At 44.5% G+C, this 24,241-nt stretch overlaps 1 protein-coding gene across 1 annotated transcript in view; it reads left to right on the forward strand.

Annotated features, from left to right (window-relative positions):
* The first annotated feature begins 823 nt into the window (after positions 1–823).
* LOC147445845 (uncharacterized) overlaps positions 824–24,241 on the forward strand; it is an 81,982-nt gene continuing 58,564 nt past the window's right edge. Inside the window, exons 1-3 of the mRNA XM_086525219.1 lie at positions 824–1,045; positions 1,129–1,455; positions 23,998–24,079. Of these exons, the coding sequence (XP_086381345.1) occupies positions 1,418–1,455; positions 23,998–24,079 (120 nt within the window). The 5' untranslated portion in view covers positions 824–1,045; positions 1,129–1,417. The remainder of the gene's footprint in view (positions 1,046–1,128; positions 1,456–23,997; positions 24,080–24,241) is intronic.

Raw genomic sequence — 24,241 nt, forward strand, 5'->3', positions numbered from 1 at the left:
ACATGTTGCAAACAAGTACTTGTCCATTGGAAGGACAGATGCGAAGAAGGTTCCACTAGACAAATAAGAGTGTTCTGAAGAAATTTTTTTCCCACTTTTGCTTTTGAGGTTGAAAACTCTTCCATAAGGAGGGAGCTATAGGATAAAAGTCCTGTAGGAGGTAGCCCTTACGAAGTTGGCAATTCAGGGGATATCCATAAGCAAGGGCCTATAAATATGCCGACTGGGTGGAGATAAACCTTCTTATGAAAATATCTACTTTTTGGAAGATGTGCACAACTTGCCTCTACTATCCTTGTTGTAATGTGCTGAGAGGGAGTTCAAGTGCCGTAAAGTTTATTTGTTATCGCCGATTTTGTGTCACCCATTTGCTTGATCGATTGAAACTCTACCCACTTTCATGTAGGTTACAAAGGCCTTCTTAAAAAACTCAACCTTGGGGGTGAGATTTGCAAAAATTGCCTATCATATTGTGACCTTTAAAGATAGCTCCTGGAAACCTGATAGGGGGTGTCTATCAAGGACCATCTAACCTAGAGACATAAGCCCGTAGCACACTTGCATCTTCAATCACCTTTGTTGCAGTCTAGATCCATGTCCACTTCTTGAAGCACCCTCTAGAATCAAGCACCACCTCTCAACTGGTTATTGCGGTGGCAATTAACAAGCATCTCTAAATGACACGCAAAGAAAATTCGCTTTTATGGCGTCTATGGGAGCCTGCTCTTAGCCACCCAAAAATAAACTTTTTGAGCCGTTGACCCATACATGTGAGCATAAATAATAATGTTTTATTTTTTGCATTTGAACTTGCAATCACAGCTACAGTGCAAGGTAGTAAGCGACAACGCGCGAAAATGCTGCGATGGATCATTGTGAGGAGGCGCCAGCATTGTGGAGACCAACGATAAGTCGCTCTCCCCGCTGGCCTTCCTGCTTCCCGTTCGTCTCTGCGTAGCTGCGCTAGGGTTATGTTCACGTTGTTGCGCGGAAAGCAAGCCGTCACCATAGCCAGGCTCTCACATTCCCACATTTATTTCCACAGGTATGCCCAGATCTGCTCTCTCAGCGCCCTTTTTGCCCGTTCTTCACTCAAAACATGAACAATGACGGGCTTGAACGGCACAGGAAAAGCCTCAGTCAACGGTCGAGTAGAGAATGAGACGTTACTTCTGCTCAAAGTTTGAGAAGAGGCTGGTGAGAAGCTGGTTGTGAACTTGAGATTTCCAGAGTCAGATACTGGAATGAAATGCTTATTCGTCCCATACAAGGGCACAGAGGAAGACGGAGAGCCAAAGAGATGAAGCTAAGCTATTATTGAGGATCATGGGTGCCTTTCTTTCTTTGGTGTTGCAAACTTGAAACGTCAAAATTTTCAAACCAAGTGAGGGCTGTTTCCAGGCGAAGAAATTTTCTCATGGAGCAACTAGTCAACTTTGTCATTCGCCCTCCCAGGTGTGACATTTTACATATATGGCAGTGTTCTTTGTTGAATTTTTATATTTGGAATTTCTCTATCAGACAAACAGCTTCAAGGTCATGTTGGAGGCAGACTTTGTTGGCTTACTTTATTAGAGTGACTTCTTGCAATGTAATGACTCTTAGAATGTGTATATGTCGCACAAGGAGAAGGTGGTGTGAATCCGATCTTCTTGTACTACTTGGTTGACACAATAGCATTGGGAACTTTTCTCGTCAAGAAAGCTAGCGACTAGACTTTTGAAATTCCTTCAGGACGCTTTGTCATCCCCAGATCCTTGGACTTGTGTACTTAGGATCCTAGAGGGGGTAGAGTTTTCAGGGTCATCGTTTGGGTTTCTCGCCTAGGTCTAATCTAGGGAGAGAGGGCTACGATGGACCTTGTGAGCCTATCTTTTGTGTAGAGGTCTTGAGAATTGCTCATTTTTTGTTCGCATGGCCATTTATATGCCACTTGTAGAAGCTACTCATTTTAGGCCTGTGACTTTTCATATCCCCATTTTTGTGGGAATTGGGTACTATATAGGAGTCACACAGCTAGGTTGCATCCTATATGAGGGAGAAGGGGGCACTTTGTAGCCGGTCACATGTTTAAAAGCATGGAAATCATCAAATATATGATATCTTTAGCTGTGTTGGAGTTTTGGCATCTCAAGTGAACTGCCCAATGTGATCGCATTATTTAGTTTGGCTTTTAGGTATTTATTTTACTTATTTGTCAAAGTCTGGGTAGGGCAATTCACTGAGGTTGCTATGTAAGCAACCCTTAGTCCCCATTGTATTATTATAAGTTCATTGCCAAGGTTGGTTGGTTCTCTCTCTCTCTCTCTCTCTCTCTCTCTCTCTCTCTCTCTCTCTCTCTCTCTCTCGTCCTTTCTCCCCTTGGCCAAGGTTGGTTGGTTGGTTCTCTCTCTCTCTCTCTCTCTCTCTCTCTCTCTCTCTCTCTCTCTCTCTCTCTCTCTCTCTCTCTCTCGTCCTTTCTCCCCTTGGCCAATACGCTTCTGCATCGTCGACTTTGACATGGTATCAGAGCCTTGGTGGAGCAAGGCGGCCCAGAGAGGAGTTTCATCGTGAGGAGAGAAGAAATGCTCACCCTCACTGGCTTTTAGTCCCCCCTGGGCGTTAGAGGCCCTAAGTCGACTATCTTGGAATCTTATGGAGTGTAAATTCGAGGATCTGCCTTGGGAAGACCCCTTGCAAAGGCCTTGAAGGTGCTTCAATGTCCGGCTTGGGAAAGGAGGATCTTGGCACAAATCAAGCGGCCTTTGGAGACCAATTTTTTGGGAGAATTGCAGATTCTTGTGATTGGCTCTGGGAAGAGAGGGTGTTAGAGTTTGGGCTTTGGAATAGGAGTCAAGAGAGGGTGTGGTGCGGCTTGGGAGTGGAATTTCTTGGAGATTTTGTGTGGCCTGGAGGAATTGTACGGCTCTTAGAGTGCAAGAAGGAGCACCAGTGTCTAGATCTTGTAACTATAACATGGCCTCCCCTTGCTTAGCACCCGCAACCACAACCAAAACCAACTATTGGCTATGGTTAGTAGATCATCAACCATCCAATTAGCGGCCTATGCATCGACACAGTTCTCAAGGAAACCGGCAAATTGTTTGGCTCAAGATTGTGAAGCCAAAAGCAAATGGACGAGTTCGCTAGAGGACAGAGGCAAAGGCAAGCTTGACAAGGATGACAGTACCAATACTCAGTTAGCTGTCTCGGTATCCACGAGGTCCAGCAACCATTGTTATAAATGTGACACGACGCTTTGTTTGGCTCGAGAGTTTGAAGCCAAAGGCAAAAGCAGGAACTCACAGATAGACAAAGACAAAGGCAAGCTGGACAGAGATTACGGTAGTAAAGATTTGACAGACAAGATCGGCATGGCGCACGTTGCGGCGGCCACAGTGGCCTTGACGTCAGATTGCTAGTCAAATGGTAGTTGTCGCCACTAGCTTCAGCCAGAGAGAGGCTCGTGAGTCGCAGAGAGGGCAAGAAGTGCTTTGTATAATTAATTTGGACCCTTGTGTTGGAGTTCAAGTTATCGACGTTTGGATCTGTAGGTCGGAGTTCAAGACACATGCATCCGGTATGAAACCAATGAGATGTATCTAAAACACTATGGATGAGTGCACCAATCCATTGTTGTTGGTTGGATTATGGACAGGAATGTGTTTCAAAGCTCATTATCTAGAAAGTATTTTCGGACGTGATGTGTTCACAGTTCATGAATGGGGATTCTTGGACGTAGTGTGGTCTACAGTTCAATTTCCTAAAAGGCAACCGATGCTCAAGATGGCATTTTTCTAAGGTACAAAGTTGAGGGTAGCAAATCTGAGGTGTATAGAGCAAGGAGTTGTTGCTGGGTGTTCATGGTAGCTGGAGTGATGGATTTGCCAAAGTGTTGTATGTAATGTGCCTTTGTCGTAGTGCACTGTTGGTGTCATTTTGGTTGTGCCAATGCTTCTTTTAGTGCTAGGCTTCATTATGGCCGAGTCTGCCCTTGATCTCCGGAGTCAAGACAGAGACTCGGTATGCTGAACTTTGTGTTGATGTATGCTTATGTGTGTGTGCGTCGTGTTGGGGAGCATATGTTAGGACCTAGTTCTACACCCACTAGTGGGCACTGACGACGTTAGTGGCGATGTCGTGGTATTTAGTCAATACTATGCATATTGGAGCTGATGGTTATATTGTGTTTTGGGTGACTGCCATGCGTCTATACCTTGCACTTTCCTTTTAGGGTGAATCTGGGCTTATCTTGGATTCATCTAGGTATATTTTTTAGTCGTATAACGGACATGCAGACTTCACATTGTGAAGTTTTCGTGTGAGTTACAACCAGTTTATATTGTGCTAATTCTTTCTATCTTTTGTGGTGCGTATGCCCTATCAACTACCTCATTTTTGTGCTAATTTTTCCGAGTTAATGCTTCTCTTAGTGCTAGGCTTCATTATGGCCGAGTCTGCCTTTGTCGTAGTGCACTGTTGGTGTCATTTTGGTTGTGCCAATGCTTCTTTTAGTGCTAGGCTTCATTATGGCCGAGTCTGCCCTTGATCTCCGGAGTCAAGACAGAGACTCGGTATGCTGAACTTTGTATTGATGTATGCTCATGTGTGTGCGCGTTGTGTTGGGGAGCATATGTTAGGACCTAGTTCTACACCCACTATTGAGCACTGACGACGTTAATGGGGATGTCGTGGTATTTAGTCAATACTATGCATGATGGATTTGATGGTTATATTGTCTTGTGGGTTACTACCATGGGTCTATACCTTGCACTTTCCTTCAAGGTTGAATCTGGGCTTATCTTGGATTCATCTAGGTAAATTTATAAGGCGTCACAATTTCCAAGCTTCGTGACGGGAAAATCGTCTTGACCATGGTATCTTTGGATGGAAACGGAAAGAGTACTAATGAGTGGGGGTAACTTGAAGGAGTACGAGCGGAAGTGCGACGCGAGAGAGAGTACGAGATGAAGAGCACGACGATATGGTGAACTCCCTCTATTGTAATGTGTAGAGCATAGTGAGTTCTTATTAGGTTTTTACAAAAAAATATGTGTACATACCTGGCGGCCCGTCCACTTACCTGGGCGACCACATTGGGCTTTATACCCCAACAACCTCCCACTTAAAGTCCAATGTGGTACTTTAAGTGTGAGAGAAGCTACTATACAAGCTAATATACAAGAGATGTAGAGAAGTGATGTACTACCCTACACCTAACTGCTTGCGAAAATGCGCAAAGCTCTCTGAGGGAAGTCCTTTTGTAAGTAGATCAGCAGGATTTTTTGTGGTGTGAACTTTGACAAGCTGAAGTTGCTTATCCTCGAGCATTTCCCTGATGAAATGATACTTCACATCCACATGCTTTGTCTTTGAGTGATAAACTGGATTGCGAGCCAATTGTATAGCACTTTGACTATCACAATATAACACAGGCATCTCTTCTTTGATTCCCAAATCTGTTACTAGTCGATTAAGCCAAATTGATTCTTTGCATGCCTCTGATGTTGCAACATATTCAGCCTCTGTAGTAGACTGAGTAACACAATCTTGTAATCTAGAACGCCATGATACTGCTCCACCAGCCAATGTAAAGACATACCCTGACGTAGACCTTCTGTTGTCTAAGTCACCTGCATAATCTGAGTCTGTAAAACCCTTTACACTTAGCTCCTGACTCCCGTAGCATATATGTATACTCTTTGTAGCTTTCAGGTATCTCAATATTCCTTTCAATGCCTCCCAATGTTTCTTGCCTGGGTTTGACATGTATCGACTTACTACTCCTACTGCAAATGCAATGTCTGGGCGAGTAGCAATCATTGCATACATCAAACTACCCACTGTAGACGCATATGGAATCTTATCCATTTCAGCCTGTTCTTCCTCAGACACAGGACAATCTTGTTTGCTAAGTTTCACATATGGTGGCAATGGAACACTCAATGCCTTTCCCTTCTCCATATTGAAACGTTTCAAAACCTTGTCAATATACTCTGTTTGAGATAACCAAATCAACTTCTTTGATCTGTCTCTCTCAATGCGCATACCAAGTATATAACTTGCCTCACCCATGTCTTTCATGTCAAACGATTTTGCCATCTTTGACTTTAAAGCTGAAATTTCTTCCAAGTGCTTGCCAGCAATCAACATGTCATCCACATACAAAATAAGGATCAGCCAACTGCCATCCTTAGCCTTCTTTGTATATAGACAGTGATTGAACTCACTACGTTTGTAGCCTTGAGAAAGCATAAACTTGTGGAATTTATGGTACCATGCCCTCGGTGATTGTTTTAAGCCATAAAGACTCTTTAACAACTGGCATACCAAATCTTCCTTGCCTTTCTCAACAAACCCTTTTGGCTGCTGCATGTAAATTTCCACATCTAAATCACCATGCAAGAACGCTGTCTTGACATCCATTTGGTGCAACACCAAATCTAATATGGCAACCAATGTAAGAAAGCATCTCAATGTAGTCATCTTGACCACCGGAGAGAAGATTTCATCAAAGTCAATGCCTTGTTCTTGCTTAAAGCCCTTGGCAACAAGCCTTGCTTTGTACTTTGGCTGACTATCATGAGCGGTGATCTTATACTTGTAAACCCATTTACAAGGTAGAGCCTTTTTGCCCTGTGGTAATTTAACTAGCTTCCATGTCTGGTTTTTATGCAGAGTTGTTATCTCTGACTGCATGGCCAATTGCCAATTCCCGGAGTCCTTCATTTGCACTGCTTCCTTGTAACATGAAGGCTCATTGCAATCAATCAACATGACATAGTTCATAGATGGAACAAACCTATCAGGAGGTCGCGTGATACGTCCATATCTACGCACAATAGGTGGCTCAGGCTCAACCACAACCTATGGTTCCACTCTATCCTGTCCTTGCTCCTCTTGAGCCCTGACATTTTGTCTTGCACGTGCACGTCCATCTTCTTGGAAGACAACTCCTCAACCCTCTCTGGTTTAGAATGATATTTGGCTTCATTAAAGTGAACATCATTGCTGCGGATAACCTTTCTGGATTCGGGATCCCAAAGTCTGTACCCCATCTCACCAGAATTACCATAGCTTAGAAAGATGCACTTTCTACTCTTTGGCTCAAGTTTGTTCCTAAATTCCTTTGGAACATGAGTATATGCCTCACAGCCAAAGACTCTGAGATGCTTGTATGAGGGCATTTTACCTGAACATACCATCTCTGTCACTGAATCCTTCTGCAAAACCTTGCTAGGAGATCTATTTATAAGATGAACAGCTGTTGATACAGCTTCAGCCCAAAACCCATTTGGCAGTTGTGCATTAGACAACATACTTCTGACCTTCTCTTGTATGGTCCTATTCATCCTCTCAGCAACACCATTTTGAGGAGGATTGTAAGGAGCAGTAAGTTCACGTTTTATACCTTTTGACTCACAAAAGTCCTGAAAGGCCTTTGAAACATACTCTCCACCATTGTCAGTGCGTAAGCATTTAAGCTTCTTGCCACTCTGATTCTCCACAAGTGTCACAAACGTTTTGAAAACACTAAACGCTTCATCCTTGTGCTTGAGAAAGTAAACCCATACTTTTCTCGAGTAATCATCTATAAATGTCATAAAGTAAGAAGCTCCCCCTAGAGATAGGTTAGGCATAGGTCCACACAAATCACTATGAACAAGTGCCAACTGTGTATCTCTTCTACTGCTTCTATGCTTATGTGGCTGCTGTGTTTGCTTACCATACAGACAATGTTCACAGAATTCAAAATCATTAAATGACAAGCTAGGCAAATAACCAGAACGAGACAAGATTTCCATTCCCTTCTTGGACATATGTCCTAACTGGCTATGCCACAAAGAAACGTTCGGCTGCTCGGTTACATTGATTACATTTTTAGAGACATTTGATATATAAATCATGTAAAGTCCTCCAGACTTTACTCCATGTGCTACTGTTATAGAACCCTTGGATATCTCCCTCATGTTCTGTCCAAAAGTGGTGACGTAGCCAGCATCATCAAGTAAACCTGTGCTGATCAAGCTCTTTTTAATTGCGGGAACATGTCTCACATTCTTCAGCGTGAAAGAAGAGCCATTCTGAAACTTCAATTGAACATCTCCTACACCTAAGATCTCACATGTCTGCCCATTGCCTAGCCGAACATGATCTTTAGTGGTCACATAAGAGGTAAACCACTCCTTGTTTGGAGACACATGAAGTGATGCCCCTGAGTCTATAATCCAGTCACTCAGTGCATTTCCATCAGATGCTGTAAGAAGAGTTGAGTCCATTGTATTTTTCAAGAAGTAGATATCTCTTGACACTAAACTGTCATCCTCTGCAACAGTGTTTGTCACATTTATTTCTTGAATCTTCACTGAGGACTTGTTCTTCTCACCATGGTCTTCTGCTTTCTCTTTGCCTTTTTCTGCTTTCCATTCTCTGCAGTCTCTTTTCATGTGACCCTTCTTGCCACAATGGTAGCATTCTATGTCACTCTTGCCTTTAGCATTGCGGGACTTGCTACGAGACTGATCCCTCTTTCCACCTTTGTACTTTTCTTTGGTCCTTCCCCTGACAACTAAGGCTGTTCCTTTGCCTTCGTCCATTGTCTTTCTGTTGGTTTCTTCAGTAAGCAGACTGCCTTCTACACCTGCTATGGTCAAACCATTTGGAGGTGCAGAAGTACTCAAAGCTGTGCGAAAAGTGTCCCAACTTTCCGGCAATGTAATCATCAAACTTGACACCTTGAGCTGACAACTGATTGTAGATGGTGTTGAATTCATTCAGATGATTGGACATAGGGGTCCCTTCTTTCATCTTCAAGTCAACAAGCTTCTTAAGCCAGTATACCTGTGAAGCTGCACTCTGCTTCTCATAAAGATCACTCAGCTTTGTCCATGCTTGATAAGCCGACATCTCGTTTGCTACATTGAAGTAAACGCTTTCTGCCAAAGTCAGCATAATGGTAGAAAGTGCCAATTCATCCATTTCGCTCCATTCATCTTCGTCCATATCTTCTGGTTTTATCCCCTTGAGCTTTATAGGTTTTATCTGCTTCTTTTGTACCAACACGTGCCAAATCTGCTTCTTCCACAATGGGAAATTAGTTCCATCCAGCTTTTTGATATTGTAAAGAGCAGTGTCCTGTGATCTAGCAATAACTACGCTTCATAGTAGTTTACTTTCCTGGGAAAAATTCGGCAGAGTTTCCCCTGTAAACTGTCCTCTAAATCAATATCAACCTGTCAAATGAACCATTAAATCTTTAGATTCTGCAGAAATTTCGGCAGTCTCCTTTGTAAAATGGCTCTGGTGTACCAAAAAAACAGACCAAAAACAGCTCAAAAAACCACTGTCTCTCTAACACTGTAAGCTGTGGGTAAACCTGTCCTGCACCTGTACTGTCTCTCACTGTCCTGTCACTGTCCTGTAAGCATAGACTGCGACAATGCCTCGACGGCAGTAAAGCAAAGATGCAATCCCAACTGTCTAACTCACAGTCAATACATCCTAGCTGCCTATCTAAGGGTGCTCGAGGGATCGCTCCAAGACCTGTATCACAGAAAGGATCTCAACATTAGAGAATCCCCCAGCTCAATAAAACCTCACTCGACCCTCAACAAAGGCTACAGTAAATCTGACAGTACATAGACTTCCCACAAAGTCATACATCCTCAAATTTCCCACTGTATGCTGTAACCGCTGCGGCGGTTGTTTGCTGCGTGACTCACAGCCAGCAAACCCTCAATAGACATACATCATCTCTGACAATATATCCCATGTGGAAGTACCTGCAATGTCAGGATGAAATCTGGAATATCAAGCAACAAACACAAGCTACCTGATGAACTGGTGGATGTCGCCTACAGTCTGTGTGTAGGTGCGCCCGTGTCGTATGTGACGCCTCCAAGAACTGTAAGCCGTCCTTTGTTGTGTAGATAGCCACAAATCAGCACTCTGGAAGTGCAGATATCCTTAGCACTTGCAGTCATAGGCCGAAACCCCAAATTTGCAGAGTCGGATCCGCACCCGCCAAGACCACGTAGTCGAAAATGGCCTGCGCAGATCTTTGTCGAAGCCGAACGGTGGCCGAGATGACCTTAGAATGAAATTCTGAGAACACCAAGCCCTTTGGGCTCGCCCACAGGAATTGGGGCCGTGTCTTCGCCTGTCGAATCTCACTCCAATCTGAGCAGGTGACTCTGGCTACCTGCAAATGCTGCCTCGAGCCTCGATCGGAGCTCTGATACCAGTTGAAGGAGTACGAGTGGAAGTGCGACGCGAGAGAGAGTGCGAGAAGAAGAGCACGACGATATGGTGAACTCCCTCTACTGTAATGTGTAGAGCATAGTGAGTTCTTATTAGGTTTTTACAAAAGAATATGTGTACATACCTGGCGGCCCGCCCACTTACCTGGGCAACCACATTGGGCTTTATACCCCAATATACCTTTGCTATTGTCTACACTAGCTCGCTCGGCCTCGATTTGAGTTCCCCCTCGATCATAATCAATCCTTAGACTCTTGACAATGCTAGAGGAAATATAAGTTCATAGAGGCCTTTGGATCAAAGAAAGTTAATACTATGTTGCCTTGATTTTTTCCTTGGGCTTTGCATAACTCTTTGGAGGAATCGGGAGCAGTCATGAGTCCATAGTCGTCGGGTTTAAGTTATTTGCTTTCTTAGTAGGTGGTTGCTTGACTAGAGAAATATATGGGCATTTAGGATAGTGCATGTAAGTGTGTTCAATTGTGTTTGAAGTGCTAAAGTTTGTTCCAGTTTTGTTCTTTTTAGTTGGCACGTGGTGCACGTCGGTTTGGAGGGGGGGCTCCCCAAGGTAGTATATAAGGAGCACTCTGCCCCCATTGTAAAATCATCTAATTCATTGCCAAGTCGATTGGTTTGAGCAATCTCTCTTTTTCTCTCTCTAACCCGACGCTTCTGCATTATCAACTTTGACACGGTATTAGAGCTTCCCGCTCATTGATCGTGGGAGAGAGGCACACAACAAATAGAAGGACGACCTACAAAGTTTTTTCTTCAAGAGTGGTTAAAGGGCAAGCCTTTTTGGTGGTTCGCAGTGGATGATGCAAGGTTTTGAAATGTTGGCAAAATGGCTGCGTTTTCTACTCTCCAAAGAGTGCATTCGCTGTTTTGAAACGCTATTGACTCAACAACTGCGGTTTTTGCCTCTAGAGAGCGTTTTGAAATGCTACTTCAAACAGCCAGCGCTTTCTTCTCCCCTATAGTTGCGTTTTAAAAATGTTAGTAGAATTGGCCTATGTTTCCTGCCTAGAACGGCTGCGTTTTAACACGCTACCAATTTGGAGGTTCTCAACGATTGCTTTTCCGGCTAGGAGAAGGAAGTGTTTTGAAACATTTCCTTGTAGAGAGAGAATGAGAGAGGTAGAGATGTGTAGAGTGGAAGAGAGAGAGAGGAGGAGAATGACACCTGTAGGGTCCCAACCAACCCTCTCAAGGGCCCCCCACACTGTTGTCGATGTGGTATTTGCTTTTGATCGCGTAAATGGAATGTACACAGAATGTACACACATGCAATACCTCAATTGTAAGGTGCAATGGAATGAATGTTGTATTTTCTCAAGATTAGTGATCTTTATTGCTCAAGGTTCCTTTTAGTTCTTAGGGAAAGAGAGAGCTTCCGTCTTATGGAGAGTGCTATGATCACGAACAAAGTGAGTGGATATTGTGCGTGCAAGTGAATGAGACTGAGAGGAGAGAGAAGAGATACGACACCCGAGAGGTTGTAAAACCCTCCTCCGAAGGCCCCACTCTCGTCGGCGAGAGTGGTCTACTTTGATTGCACAAAGGTGTACAATGCGAATGCAATGGACTGATGCAATTTGGACTATGCCGATGACGACGACGGGGATGACTCTAGGGCTGATTGGGTCTTCTTGTCTCTGCTGTCCACAAGGGCTTAAGGGCTGAGAATCGGGTGATCTTGGGGGCTGATCTCGTGGCTGAAATTCCCTGTTTTTGCTGATGGTTTAGGGCTGAATAAAACGCTGAGTTCAAGGGGTTCAAGGCTCAAGCTGCGTTTTTGGAATGGCTATTCCCTGCTGAAAACGCTGAGAGTTGCTGCGTTTTTCTAGGGTTGAACTGATGGTAAAAATGCTGGTTTGGCTGCAGGCTAATGATGCGTTTTTAATGGCTGAATTCGCTGCTGAACATCATGCAAGGCTAGCGTTAGTGGGATCTTGGGGGCTGCTGCCAGTTGGGAGTGAAAACGCCAGGCAAGAGAGGTTGAGGGATGGCGATGGCTGGCTCTAGAAGCGCCAAGGAAAGGGATCCTTATGACTATGGCTGAAAACGCTGGTAGAAGGAGTGGCCTCGCCAAGGGATTGGAGAGGGTCTTGCTGAGAGAGGGAGGGACACCTGTTGCTTCGGGAAGCCTGCTGTGCCTTTGCTCATCTGCCAATTTGTGCTAACTTGGGTTTGCTTATATATTAACTTACCCAATTTGCCCAACTGAGTACCCAACAAAAGTCACTTAATAAATAAGTGAAAAATGTCAAAAATAGGGAAAAATGGGATAAAGTCATCTGAAAAATCCCCAAACTGACTCTGATGGAAATGCTTATGCTTATGCAATGTGCAACCAGAGGATATGCATCTATACTGAGTGACTGGGCATGCATGGTCTACGAATAGACTCACAAAAGTGTCCGATCACTTCTAATCTAACTTGACTGGACTTGACGGAAACCTTGCTATGGTGTAGCTTGTCCACGGACACATAGGGTTGGGATGTGTCACGTGACATCCCCTCCTTTTTAAAGTGAGGTACTGGTACCGAGCTGCATGGCTTCCTTGTAGTCTGCCAACAACTCTGGATAATCCTTGAAGAACTCTTCGTCTACCCACACTGCTTCATGGGTTCCTCGATCTTTGAACTTCAAAAAATAATGTCGTACTTGTTTCTTGGAACCATGGCGAAACCGATGCAACAAAACTTGCTCCGGCTCCATGACTTTTGCTTCATCGATGATCTTTGGTTCTTGTTCTTCCGAAACGTCCTTTGGAGGTGTTCCCTGAAACACTTTCAACCAAGAAACATGGAAAACGTTGTGCATTGACCATGAGTTAGGCAACTTCAATTTCATTGAAACCTCATTAATCTTTTTGATGATTGGAAATGGACCATACATACGAAAAGATAACTTAGGACATTTCTTTCCAACTTGCTTAAGACGATGTTTCATGATTCGTAGATACACCCAATCTCCTTCCTTGATCGAGACCTCCTGATGATGCTTGTTAGCCTGTCGAGAATAAGATTCCTGAGCCTTGTTTAGCCGAAGCTTCACACTCTCAGAAATCTCATCCAATGACTGACTCTCAGCATTGGCATCTGGCATTTGATTGACCGATCGAGTCAATAGTGACTGGAATCGATGGCCAAAAGCTGCCTCATACGGAGTTCGACCAATAGCAGAAGAGAAGGAATCATTGAGAATAGCCTGAACCAATGGGAGATAGAGCTCCCATTGAGACTGCTGATCATGAACATATGACTTCAACACATCAAAAGCCAACTGATTATAAATTTCCGTTTGACCATCTGACTGTGGATGAAAAGCGGATGAAAAATTCAACTTTGTGCAAAGAGTGTACGCCAAAAGTTGGACGTAAACTTAACATCCCTATCTAAAATAATGGACTTTGGCAAACCACAGAGGAGGTACCAATGCTTTATGAACAATGGTGCAACATCTTGTGCAGTAACTGTGGCCTTACAAGGAATCAACATGCAGAATTTGCTCAAACGATCAACAATACTTAAACATTGAGTGTTCCTTGAATGCAGACTTGGTGGTAAGTTAGTCACAAAATCCATAGAGATATCTTGAAAAGGTCCCTTGGGAATAGGCAGCGGAAGCAAGAGGCCTTGCTGCTTACCCCGAGGAGCTTTTACTTTTTGACATATAGTGCAATGTGTGACATAACTAAACACATCTTTTCGCATTTTAGGCCAATAGAAAAATCGTTCAATCTTTTCGAATGTGGTGTTCATTCCCCTGTGCCCACCCGTGAGAGAGTCATGTGCATCATGCAATATGGCTGGCCTGAGAGAGGGCAACACACATAGACGTTGACGAAAAAATAACAATCCATCACGAATGAGATAGTTGCTGGCCCTTGGGAAGCAAGAGCCTGCAACTAATACTTACTACACTCCGAATGTGCATACTGATTCTTCATGCTGTCAAAAGACTCACCCTGTATAGAAAATGTGGTTATGGACTCAAGAGCCAAAATCTGTCCTTTGCGACTCAACGCATCTGCAAATAGGGTTAGCTTTTCCAGGCACATACTCAATCAAACCGCCAAATTGCTCAAAAAATTGTGACCACCGCGCTTGGGGATCACTCCAATGTGCACTAGGCATAGACTGGAGCCACTTGAGGGCTCGATGATCTGTGCGCACTGTAAACTCTCTACCATACAAAAAATGCTTCCAATGCTTAAGAGAGTGAATAACAGACAAAAGTTCTTTATCATACACTGAATAATTATTTTCCGCACTATTGAGCTTCCGGCTAAGGAAAGCTATTGGGCGACCATGCTGCTGGAGCACAGCGCCTATGGCGACATTGCTCGCATCCGTCCATACCTCAAAGGAATCATCATCCCAAGAGGCAAGAATAAGACACGATGCTTCTGTCACCGCAACCTTGAGAGCTGCGAAAGCCTCAATGGCTGCCTCGGGCAAGTCTACGCGCTGACGGCGAGTCTTTACCCCTTTCAAAACATCAGTCATAGGTGTAGCAATGCGTGCAAAATTCTCTATGTGCGAACTATATGCTTGACATAAACCAAGAAAAGAACGCACATCATATGCAGTTTTGGGCAAATCCCAATTACGAACCTGTTCCACCTTCGCGGGGTCTAGCTTGACGCCTTTTGCAGAAATGATATAACCCAGATAAGTGACTTCAGTAAGAAAAAATTCAGACTTCTTAGCTGCAATGTACAACTGACACTCATCCGAACGAGTTAGTACCCTTTCAACATCTAATTCATGTTGCTCCCACGATGCAGAAAAAATGAGAATATCATCTAAAAAGATGAACACACATACACCTACCATATCGCCGAAACGACCTACCATGAGACGATTGAACGTACCCACGGCTCCTGTCAATCCAAAAGGCATAACAATATACTCCCATTGCCCTCGCTCGGTGCGAAAGGCGGTCTTGAAAATGTCGCCTTTGAATACCTGTACCTGATGGTATCCACTTTTGAGATCGACCTTGCTAAAAACCTTGCCCCATTGAGCCTATCCAAGATATACTCAATGCGAGGCATCGAAAACTTGTTCTTGACGGTCATCTTGTTTAATGCCCTGTAATCAACACACAAACGAGACGAACCATCCTTCTTGCGAACGAACAAAATAGGAGCAGCAAAAGGACTTACATTAGGACGTATGAATCCTCTAGCCACCAACTCCGTGAGTTGTCGCTCTAACTCTTTCTCCTGTGACTTGTTTAAACGGTAGGGAGCCTTACTAATCGGCTACGCTCCCTCGATAAGCTCGATGCGATGGTCCTTCGGCCGCTCCGGTGGGAGACGAGGTGGAAGATCATCCTACAAAAAGAGATGTTTAAATTTCGTAAACAACTCCGAATACTTACGTGGAGCCTGAATGCTGTGGGAAACTGTGGCAGCATAGATGAGTGCCGCTTGTGCTCCTCGTCGTAATTCACGCTTTACCTGCACATGCGAGATGAGAGGCAAAGAATGCAAGACCTCCTCAGCACGAATGATGAGGGGGGAATCAGTATCGGAATGTAAAGTGATCGTGTTAGCACTAAATTTAATGTCAGGATCAAGTTCACGAAACCATTTAATGCCTAAAATCATATCACATCCTGAGAGAGGAGACACAAGAAATTTCCTACGAAGAGAAGCTTGCTGAACGGTAAACATCATATCAAGGCACTCCTTCGTGATGAGAGAGTCCATACTAGGAGCGAACCCAGAAACCTCGAGAGGAGATTTCTGACTAACCTCTAGGTGGGCTCTCTCAACAAGAGGGGGACTAATCACATCATGCATACTGCCTGGATCAAACAATATGATAAAATGCTGTCCTTTTACATAACCATAACACTTCATGAGAGATTCATCAATGTGTGTGTCAGAGTCCTGAGAAGATGCAGGTTGTGTTGTGACAGAGTTTGTGGTAGTTGTGGGTGCCTTTGGTTCTTTAGGTGGGATTGTCTTAGGACAAGCCTTCTTAATGTGACCCTTGACATGACATTGAAAACATCTACCTTCTTTAGCATAAATCACTTGTTCTTCAGCCGTGATGTATCCTCCTATAATTCTTTGTGAAGCTTTTTCATTAGGGGTTAGCTTAGGTTTTGCAGGTGCTTTAGCTTTACCCTTAGATTCATTGTTAGAGTTTTTTTCCGAGGAATTAGAGGAAGAAGAGCTAGAAGAATTACCATTCTTACCATTCTTACCGTTCTTACCATTTTGTGTGTTTTGAGAATTCTGAGATGTCCCTTGAGAAGACTTGTTCTCCTTAGGCTTTCCCTTGTTGTGCTTATCTCTTGGGCGAGAGCGATTGCTACCGCCTTGTTGAGATCGGCGGGGTCAAAGACTTCAACATCAAACTTGATGTATTCGTTTAACCCAAAGAGAAAAGCCTCTTTGCGCTCATCATCCGACTTGCATAATTGAGTGCCTAGTTGCAAAACACGGTTAGAAAAAGACATGACTGGCATACCATGTTGCTTGAGATTACGCCAATCCTCTTTCAATCGTGCGAGGTACTGAGGTGGCATAAACCGCGCCTTGAGCTTGTCTTAGAATTCAGCCCAACTAAAAGAGAGGGGCGTGAAATCGTCGGTTGCCCCTAGGTGCGCGGCTAGCTGTGCCTCTTGCGATTCATGGTACCAATTTATGGCATCACCGGCAAGGTACATAGCTGCCGTCAAAACTTTGCTATTTCTTGTTTTCTTAGTTGTCGCAAAATAAGCATTAAATTGATGCAACCAAGAATGAATTACCGTAGCATCCATCTTACCATCATACTTACTGAAAGTCAACTTTTCGGTGACTGGGTTGTTGGACTCCGCATCGTGGCTTGCACCACTAGAGGAACTCCCACGATCTTTGGGTGGTTCGATCTTCGAGGCTAGCATGTGGGAAATAAATTCTTGATGGCGAATCTCCCTTTGAGCTTCTCGTTCATCGCGCTCGCGTTCAAACGCAAGTCGATTTTCTTCTTGTTTTGCGGCAAGAGCAAGGCGCTCACGTTCCTGAGCAAGGCGATTTGCTTCTTGTCTATCCATCATGGCCATCATTTGCTTGACCACTGCCTCCATAGGGTTTGGCGTAGATGGCGAAGGGGGAGGGTTGAAGAAATCCTCTCTGGGTGGGGACGAGTATTCGTCGCCTCTCTCATGCTCATCACTTGTATGCGAAGTATCCATTCCGCTTCGGGTGACGACCATGCACTATAATCTTGGGGTCATAAGCTCGCGAGGAACTTGGGTTCTTGAGGGTCCTTGATTCGTGAGAATCTTGGGTTCTTGAGAATCTTGAGGTTCTTGAGGTGTTCTTTCGCTTGCAAATCGCGTTGGAGAAGGATCTTCTCTTCACCCGAGTTCTACTCCTTTCTGCGGGCGCACCCCTTGGCGGCCTTGCGCTCACACCAAGGTTGCTTTTTCCCACCTCACGTCGATTGGCCGGCCGCTAAGTGCACGGTCCGCTCTCAATGAGTGAAAAGAGACACAAGGGGAGGCTGGACAAGCCCTTCTTTCTTGGGATTCTTGTCACTCTTCAACAAAACACGATTAGGAATCGCCACGCCCAAGTAAACTTGGGTTCGTGCGACCGCAACAAGCAAAAAAAATTCTTGTGGTTCTTTCCTTGAGTAATGCAGAACACTTCCAAAGCTCTGATACCAATGTAAGGTGTAGCAGAATGAATGTTGTATTTTGTCAAGATTAGTGATCTTTATTGCTCAAGGTTCCTTTTAGTTCTTAGGGAAAGAGAGCTTTTCGTCTTATGGAGAGTGCTATGATCACGAACAAAGTGAGTGGATATTGTGCGTGCAAGTGAATGAGACTGAGAGAAGGAGAGAGAAGAGATACGACACCCGAGAGGTTGTAAAACCCTCCTCCGAAGGCCCCACTCTCGTCGGCAAGAGTGGTCTACTTTGATTGCACAAAGGTGTACAATGCGAATGCAATGGACTGATGCAATTTGGACTATGTCGACGACGACGACGACGGCGGGGATGACTCTAGGGCTGATTGGGTCTTCTTGTCTCTGTTGTTCACAAGGGCTTAAGGGCTGAGAATCGGGTGATCTTGGGGGCTGATCTCGTGGCTGAAATTCCCTGTTTCTGCTGATGGTTTAGGGCTGAATAAAACGCTGAGTTCAAGGGGTTCAAGCTGTGTTTTTGGAATGGCTATTCCCTGCTGAAAACGCTGAGAGTTGCTGTGTTTTTCTAGGGCTGAACTGATGGTAAAAACGCTGGTTTGGTTGCAGGCTAATGATGCGTTTTTAATGGCTGAATTCGCTGCTGAATATCAGGCAAGGCTAGCGTTAGTGGGATCTTGGGGGCTGCTGCCAGTTGGGAGTGAAAACGCCAGGCAAGAGAGGTTGAGGGATGGCGATGGCTGGCTCTAGAAGCGCCAAGGAAAGGGATCCTTATGACGATGGCTGAAAACGCTGGTGGAAGGAGTGGCCTCGCCAAGGGATTGGAGAGGGTCTTGCTGAGAGAGGGAGGGACACCTGTTGCTTGGGGAAGCCTGTTGTGCCTTTGCTCATCTGCCAATTTGTGCTAACTTGGGTTTGCTTATATATTAACTTACCCAATTTGCCCTACGGAGTACCCAACAAAAGTCACTTAATAAATAAGTGAAAATGTCAAAAATAGGGAAAAATGGGATAAAGTCATCTGAAAAATCCCCAAACTGACTCTGATGGAAATGCTTATGCTTATGCAATGTGCAACCAGAGGATATGCATCTACACTGAGTTACTGGGCATGCACGGTCTACGAATAGACTCACAAAAGTGCCAAATCACTTCTAATCTAACTCGATTGGACTTGACGGAAATCCTGTTATGGTGTAGCTTGTCCACGGACACATAGGGTTGGGATGTGTCACGTGACATCAATGCAGACTCTATTGACTCGAATGAGGAATTTCGCTGCAGTAACCCTTCAAATGAAGTACCTCTTGGGCTGATTTGATGCACCTTTGGATCCTTCTCGATGTGGGATTGCTGATGGCCTCCAAGGTGTAGATCTGGGGCTGATTTGCGCTCTCGATGTAAGAGGAATGAAGGGGTGAAAGCTGGCTGCAAAAACACAGATCTGGCAGCAAAAACGCAGCTGGTCCGTCGCGTAAAGCAGGGCTGGAAAGGCAGATGATGATGGAGCCGATAATGGACAACAATTGGAGCACTCGACAGGGCGAGGGAACGGACAAGAAGAGGCTCAATGGGCTATCGAAGGTCCGGGCTGTAGTAGGGAAGATAGTGTTCGCAAATTTGCGCGGTCTCTGGCAAACTGAAAACTGAAAATTCTGGGCTGATCTGCTGCTTGTGGAAAACGCTGGGCTGATCTGTGATGTGGAGCAAAATTGCTGAGGCTATATCTGGCGCTGGCTCCTCTAATGGCAAAACATTGGGTCTCTTGCTCCCTTTACAAGTGAAAATTCTGCTTAAGAACTTCATAGGACTTGTGTAGGGCAAATTTGCAAGACAAAGTTTAAAAATTAACAATTTGAAATGATTTATTAATAAACTTGTCCAGGCCAAGTTTCTGGGTGAAACTATCGTACATCTATCAATCTGGGAATCAGATTGACGTGAGGGATGGCTCGTTGAATTTCTCTGACAAAAATCACATGCCCGTCATGCCAGATGCCCACCGAAGGTTAATAACATTTGTCAAAACGCTTGTACAATCTATTTATGCAAGAGGGTTCCAAAATTGAAAAACCTATTCTAGTGGACTTGTCCGAACATGCAGGTTCTGCAAACAGGCTCACAAAATTGCCGATACTAATCCTGCTAAGATTCTTGACACTCCTATCTAAGGAAATTGGCTCTGGAAGTTGATGAAGCATGTCCACGTGGCACACCTCTCCATGCTCACGTGACACTATTAGAATTGGCTTGCGTTTCCTTCCTAGAACGGTTGCGTTTTGACACGCTACCTGTTTGGAGGCTCTCAACGATTGCGTTTTTGGCTAGTAGAAGGAAGTCTTTTGAAACGTTTCAGCCTCCAGTGAACTCTTTGATCTCCTACTTGGTTATGGAAAGTGCATTGATTAGTAGTGAGTCAATTGTCTCAAAACTTGCGAAGTCTGTCACGAGGACGTGGCAGTTATTAACCATGTCACAGAGATGTGGCAACTGCTAACCTTGGTTGTTGGTTTCTTTCCAATGGGGTTTATTTTATTTATTTTGAGACCCTCTTTTTGAAGTAGCAAACGGTCGGACATTGTATGGCCAATGTGAACGGTAGATTCACCCGCAGACGGGAAGTGGTCGGCACTGGAATTCGTATGGTAAGAGGATGTCTAGGCTCAGAGCAAGATCATATAGGTCCCCCCGTCGCACTTAGCAAGTTGGTGGATACTAGGAAGTGAACTCAATTAAGGCGTAAAGTCAAGGTGGGACTACCAACAAAAAGTATCCGACAGTTGGGCCACATTGCATTTTTGGATGCGGTCCCAATGAGGATAGATGGTCAGAAGACCAGTGGGAGCCCAACGGAAGCATCTCCTAAAATTTAGGGAACTGCTATTTTGGGCCACGAAATGTGTTCGCGTCATTACCTTCGGTATGACTAGGGGAACACTCTACAACTCTGCCGCGAAGTCAACTGACGCACCAGTTGAGATATTTTTAGCAGGGAAAGCCCAAACTCGGAAACTGGGCGACGTGTCAGCTTGTGAGCGATTCTGCCACTCTGGGAGGCAAAAACGAGCTGCATATCATCAAAGGGGGCGCCATTTTCAGCCACAGGCGGATTGCAACAGGTACAGAAGCTATGGAATGCTTACCTTGCCCTCTATGCACAGTATGGTGACGGGAGTGATGCCCCGCACGCTACATACTGCTCTCTTTCTCCCCTACGTGCAGTTATGTGATGCCCCACAAGAGGGCTACTCATTTGATTGATGTACAGTTGTGTGGGTTCATGCTTTTGTGCTGAGGCAAGAGCCTCCTTGAGCAGGAACAGGGGTAGCTAGCTGCTGCTCCAAAGCAGGCACTGGTGAGGGTCATAACCTCACCGTACAGGTGCAAAATCAGCGCTGTGTATGCGCTGTAAATTCACTGTTTTTCAGCCGTACGGACGCCAGGATCATTGGGAATCGTGCCCCACTGGCAGAGGACAGTTAGGGGACTGTTTGGGGCTGAGAACAGGGCAAAAACCAGTAAATACAGCGTGCTGAATTTACTGTTTTTGGACAGGAATCAAAGGGTATACGACAGTGCAAGCGAGTTCCAGCAGGGGAATTGGTTTCGCGCAAGTTTTGGGATTGTTATGCTGCCGAAATTTGGCCAAATCAAATGGTATCTAGGTGGATACACGTGAAGGATTCCCAGGACCTTACCTTGTAATCTACCCTCCTAAAGAATAAAGAAATACCGAAAGGGGCGCCAATTTTGGGGCCTACAGGTTGTCGGCGTCTGCTCGGAGCATTCTAGCTTCCGAGCCGTGTGTGAGTTGAAGTGTTAATTCCCATTACAGGTTCTCTTTGCAAAGTGCTCTGTGTGTGTGTATAAAGTAAAGAATTTCGGGTGAAAGCCAACGCCTACCGCCCTACGGGCCGGTTACAAAGTCAACAAGGGAGTTTGCTGTTATTGACAAGGTGAGAGTTTCCGCCTACGAAAAAATTGCATCTCTCTTGATAGTAACCCAAGGGAGATGAGGATCCACTTGTCTTGATTTCAAATCATAGCTACAGGGAATGGGTATTTTCAGGTCTCCATTCCCGTTCTTGTTTTGAATCCCCATTTCGTGTTTCAGACGTGCGTGTCTTGGAATGGCATTTCATGCCTGTTCTCGTTCCGATTTCCCATCCCGGGTAACTATGTAAATTCAAATGCCTAAGTACGCAATTTTTTAGCACCTTAGACAGAGGCAAAGGTAAGCTAGATAAGGACATCAGTGATTGTGAGTCTACCAGGGACTCAACGGAGTTTGCCAGTATGGCACAGACTACACTGGCAAAAGTTTTAGCTTTTTTGTTCATTGGTGGTTGCCACAACATGCCTCAAACATCAGTGGCAATGATTTTACCAGGGCCTCGACGCAATTTGCTGGAATGGCACATACTATGTTGGCAAAATTTCTAGCTTTGTAGTTTGTTGGTGGTTGTTGCAACATGCTTCAGCCAGGAGAGACACATGAGTGGCAAGTTGAGCTCCCAATACTTGATTTGGACCTATGTGCAGGAGTTTAAGTCATCGGTGTTTGAACTCTTGTGTCGAAGTTCAAAGTACATTGCATCTGGCAAGGAACCAACACGACGTATATATAAACAACTATGGGATGTTGTGATCGATTGTTGTTGGCGGGTTTATGGAGAGGGTGTGTTCCAAAGTTCATTATCTTGTAAATCTTGGACGTGACAGTTCACGAATGGGGATCTTTGGACGTAGTGTAGTCTATAGTTCAACTTTCTATGAGGCAGCTGGCTCTCAAGATGGCATTCTTTTCGGTGACAGGTTGGTGGGTGCAAATCTGAGGTGTATCCAGTAGAAGGCCTTTGTTGGGGTGCCCATGGTAGCTTCTTCATCAACTTGATCTTCTTAGATATGTCCACTATGAGATGAAGAGAGGGTGTTATAAATTTATGCATTTGAAGTGAATTCCCAATGTGATCCTCTTATTTATTTTGTCTATCAGGTATTTATTTTACTTATTTGACATGATACCGGGTCAAGACTTGGAGTACTTAAGATTTCCCAAGCTAGTATATAAGGAGCTCTTTGCCCCCATTATATAATCATCTAATTCATTGGCAAGTTGATTGGTTTGAGCAATCTCTCTCTTTCTCTATGTAACCCTACGCTTCTACATCGCCGAAATTGAAACCCCCTCCCCCCCGGCCCGCCCCCCCTTTCTCCCCTCTTTCATGTGCGTGGTTTCCCTCGCCCTGTGCTCTCAAATCACCATCCCTTCCATTGCATTGTGAGTGAGAGCCACCTCCCACACTATCAATGCGGAATTTCATGATATCCATTTTCTTTTTTGGCCCCATTATATAATCATCTAATTCATTGGCAAGTTGGTTGGTTTGAGCAATCTCTCTCTTTCTCTATGTAACCCTACGCTTCTGCATCGCCGAAATTGAACCCCCGCCCCCCCTTTCTCCCCTCTTTCATGTGCGCGGTTTCCCTCGCCCTGTGCTCTCAAATCACGATCCCTTCCATTGCATTGTGAGTGAGAGCCATCTCCACACTATCAATGCGGAATTTCATGATATCCATTTTCTTTTTTGGCATTGTGACAGACAAAGCTGAGGTCATGGATTCAGCATCGAAGTCCCCTAGTTTTTCAATTGCTTGGAACATAGAAGACTTCTTGGCTTTATGGATCATGATGGTACTTTAGAATGTAGTGGTAGAGGATGTTGGACTAATGAACTTTCTACATCTCTTCAGTGCCAATTGTGGAATCGTTTATGCTAAGAAAGTTATTCAGGGTCAGAAACTAAACCAATGGGTTATTAGCAGACATCATCCCCTAGGCTTTCTTGGATTACCTTGGCTCTGAGGTCATTGTAGCATGTCCATGTTGCATACAGAGCAAGTGTGCAAGTGAAGATGATTTTGGATGCTTATATCATAATTGCTGGTCTTTATTTGAAATAGGTACTTTGCGTAGTCCATAAGTACCTCGGTGGATTAAAAGGTCACAGATATATGATTGGGATTGCATGACCTCTTTGTCTTCTTCCTGCGTTCTGTAATGTGTTCATGGACTTACCTTTTATACTGGTTTTGTAGGGCGGAGTATGACCCTGCTCGTGATCTTTTACAACCAGAGTTTCCACTAAGAGGACGCAGGTATCAACGGGAAGACTTAGAGGTTTGTCTCCATGATATTTCACTGCGATAATTTCTCTCACGTAGTGTTGAGGTTAGCATGACAGTCTTGTAATAATGTACATGTACACAGAAACTTTATGAAAAGGAAACCTTTTATAAACAATGCTAACAACTTTATCAGGCATAGGTAGTAGTCTGTAGC

The sequence above is a fragment of the Adiantum capillus-veneris genome, chromosome 12, assembly GCF_014529385.1.
Source record: "Adiantum capillus-veneris isolate H3 chromosome 12, ASM1452938v2, whole genome shotgun sequence".
Classification (NCBI taxonomy): domain Eukaryota; kingdom Viridiplantae; phylum Streptophyta; class Polypodiopsida; order Polypodiales; family Pteridaceae; genus Adiantum; species Adiantum capillus-veneris.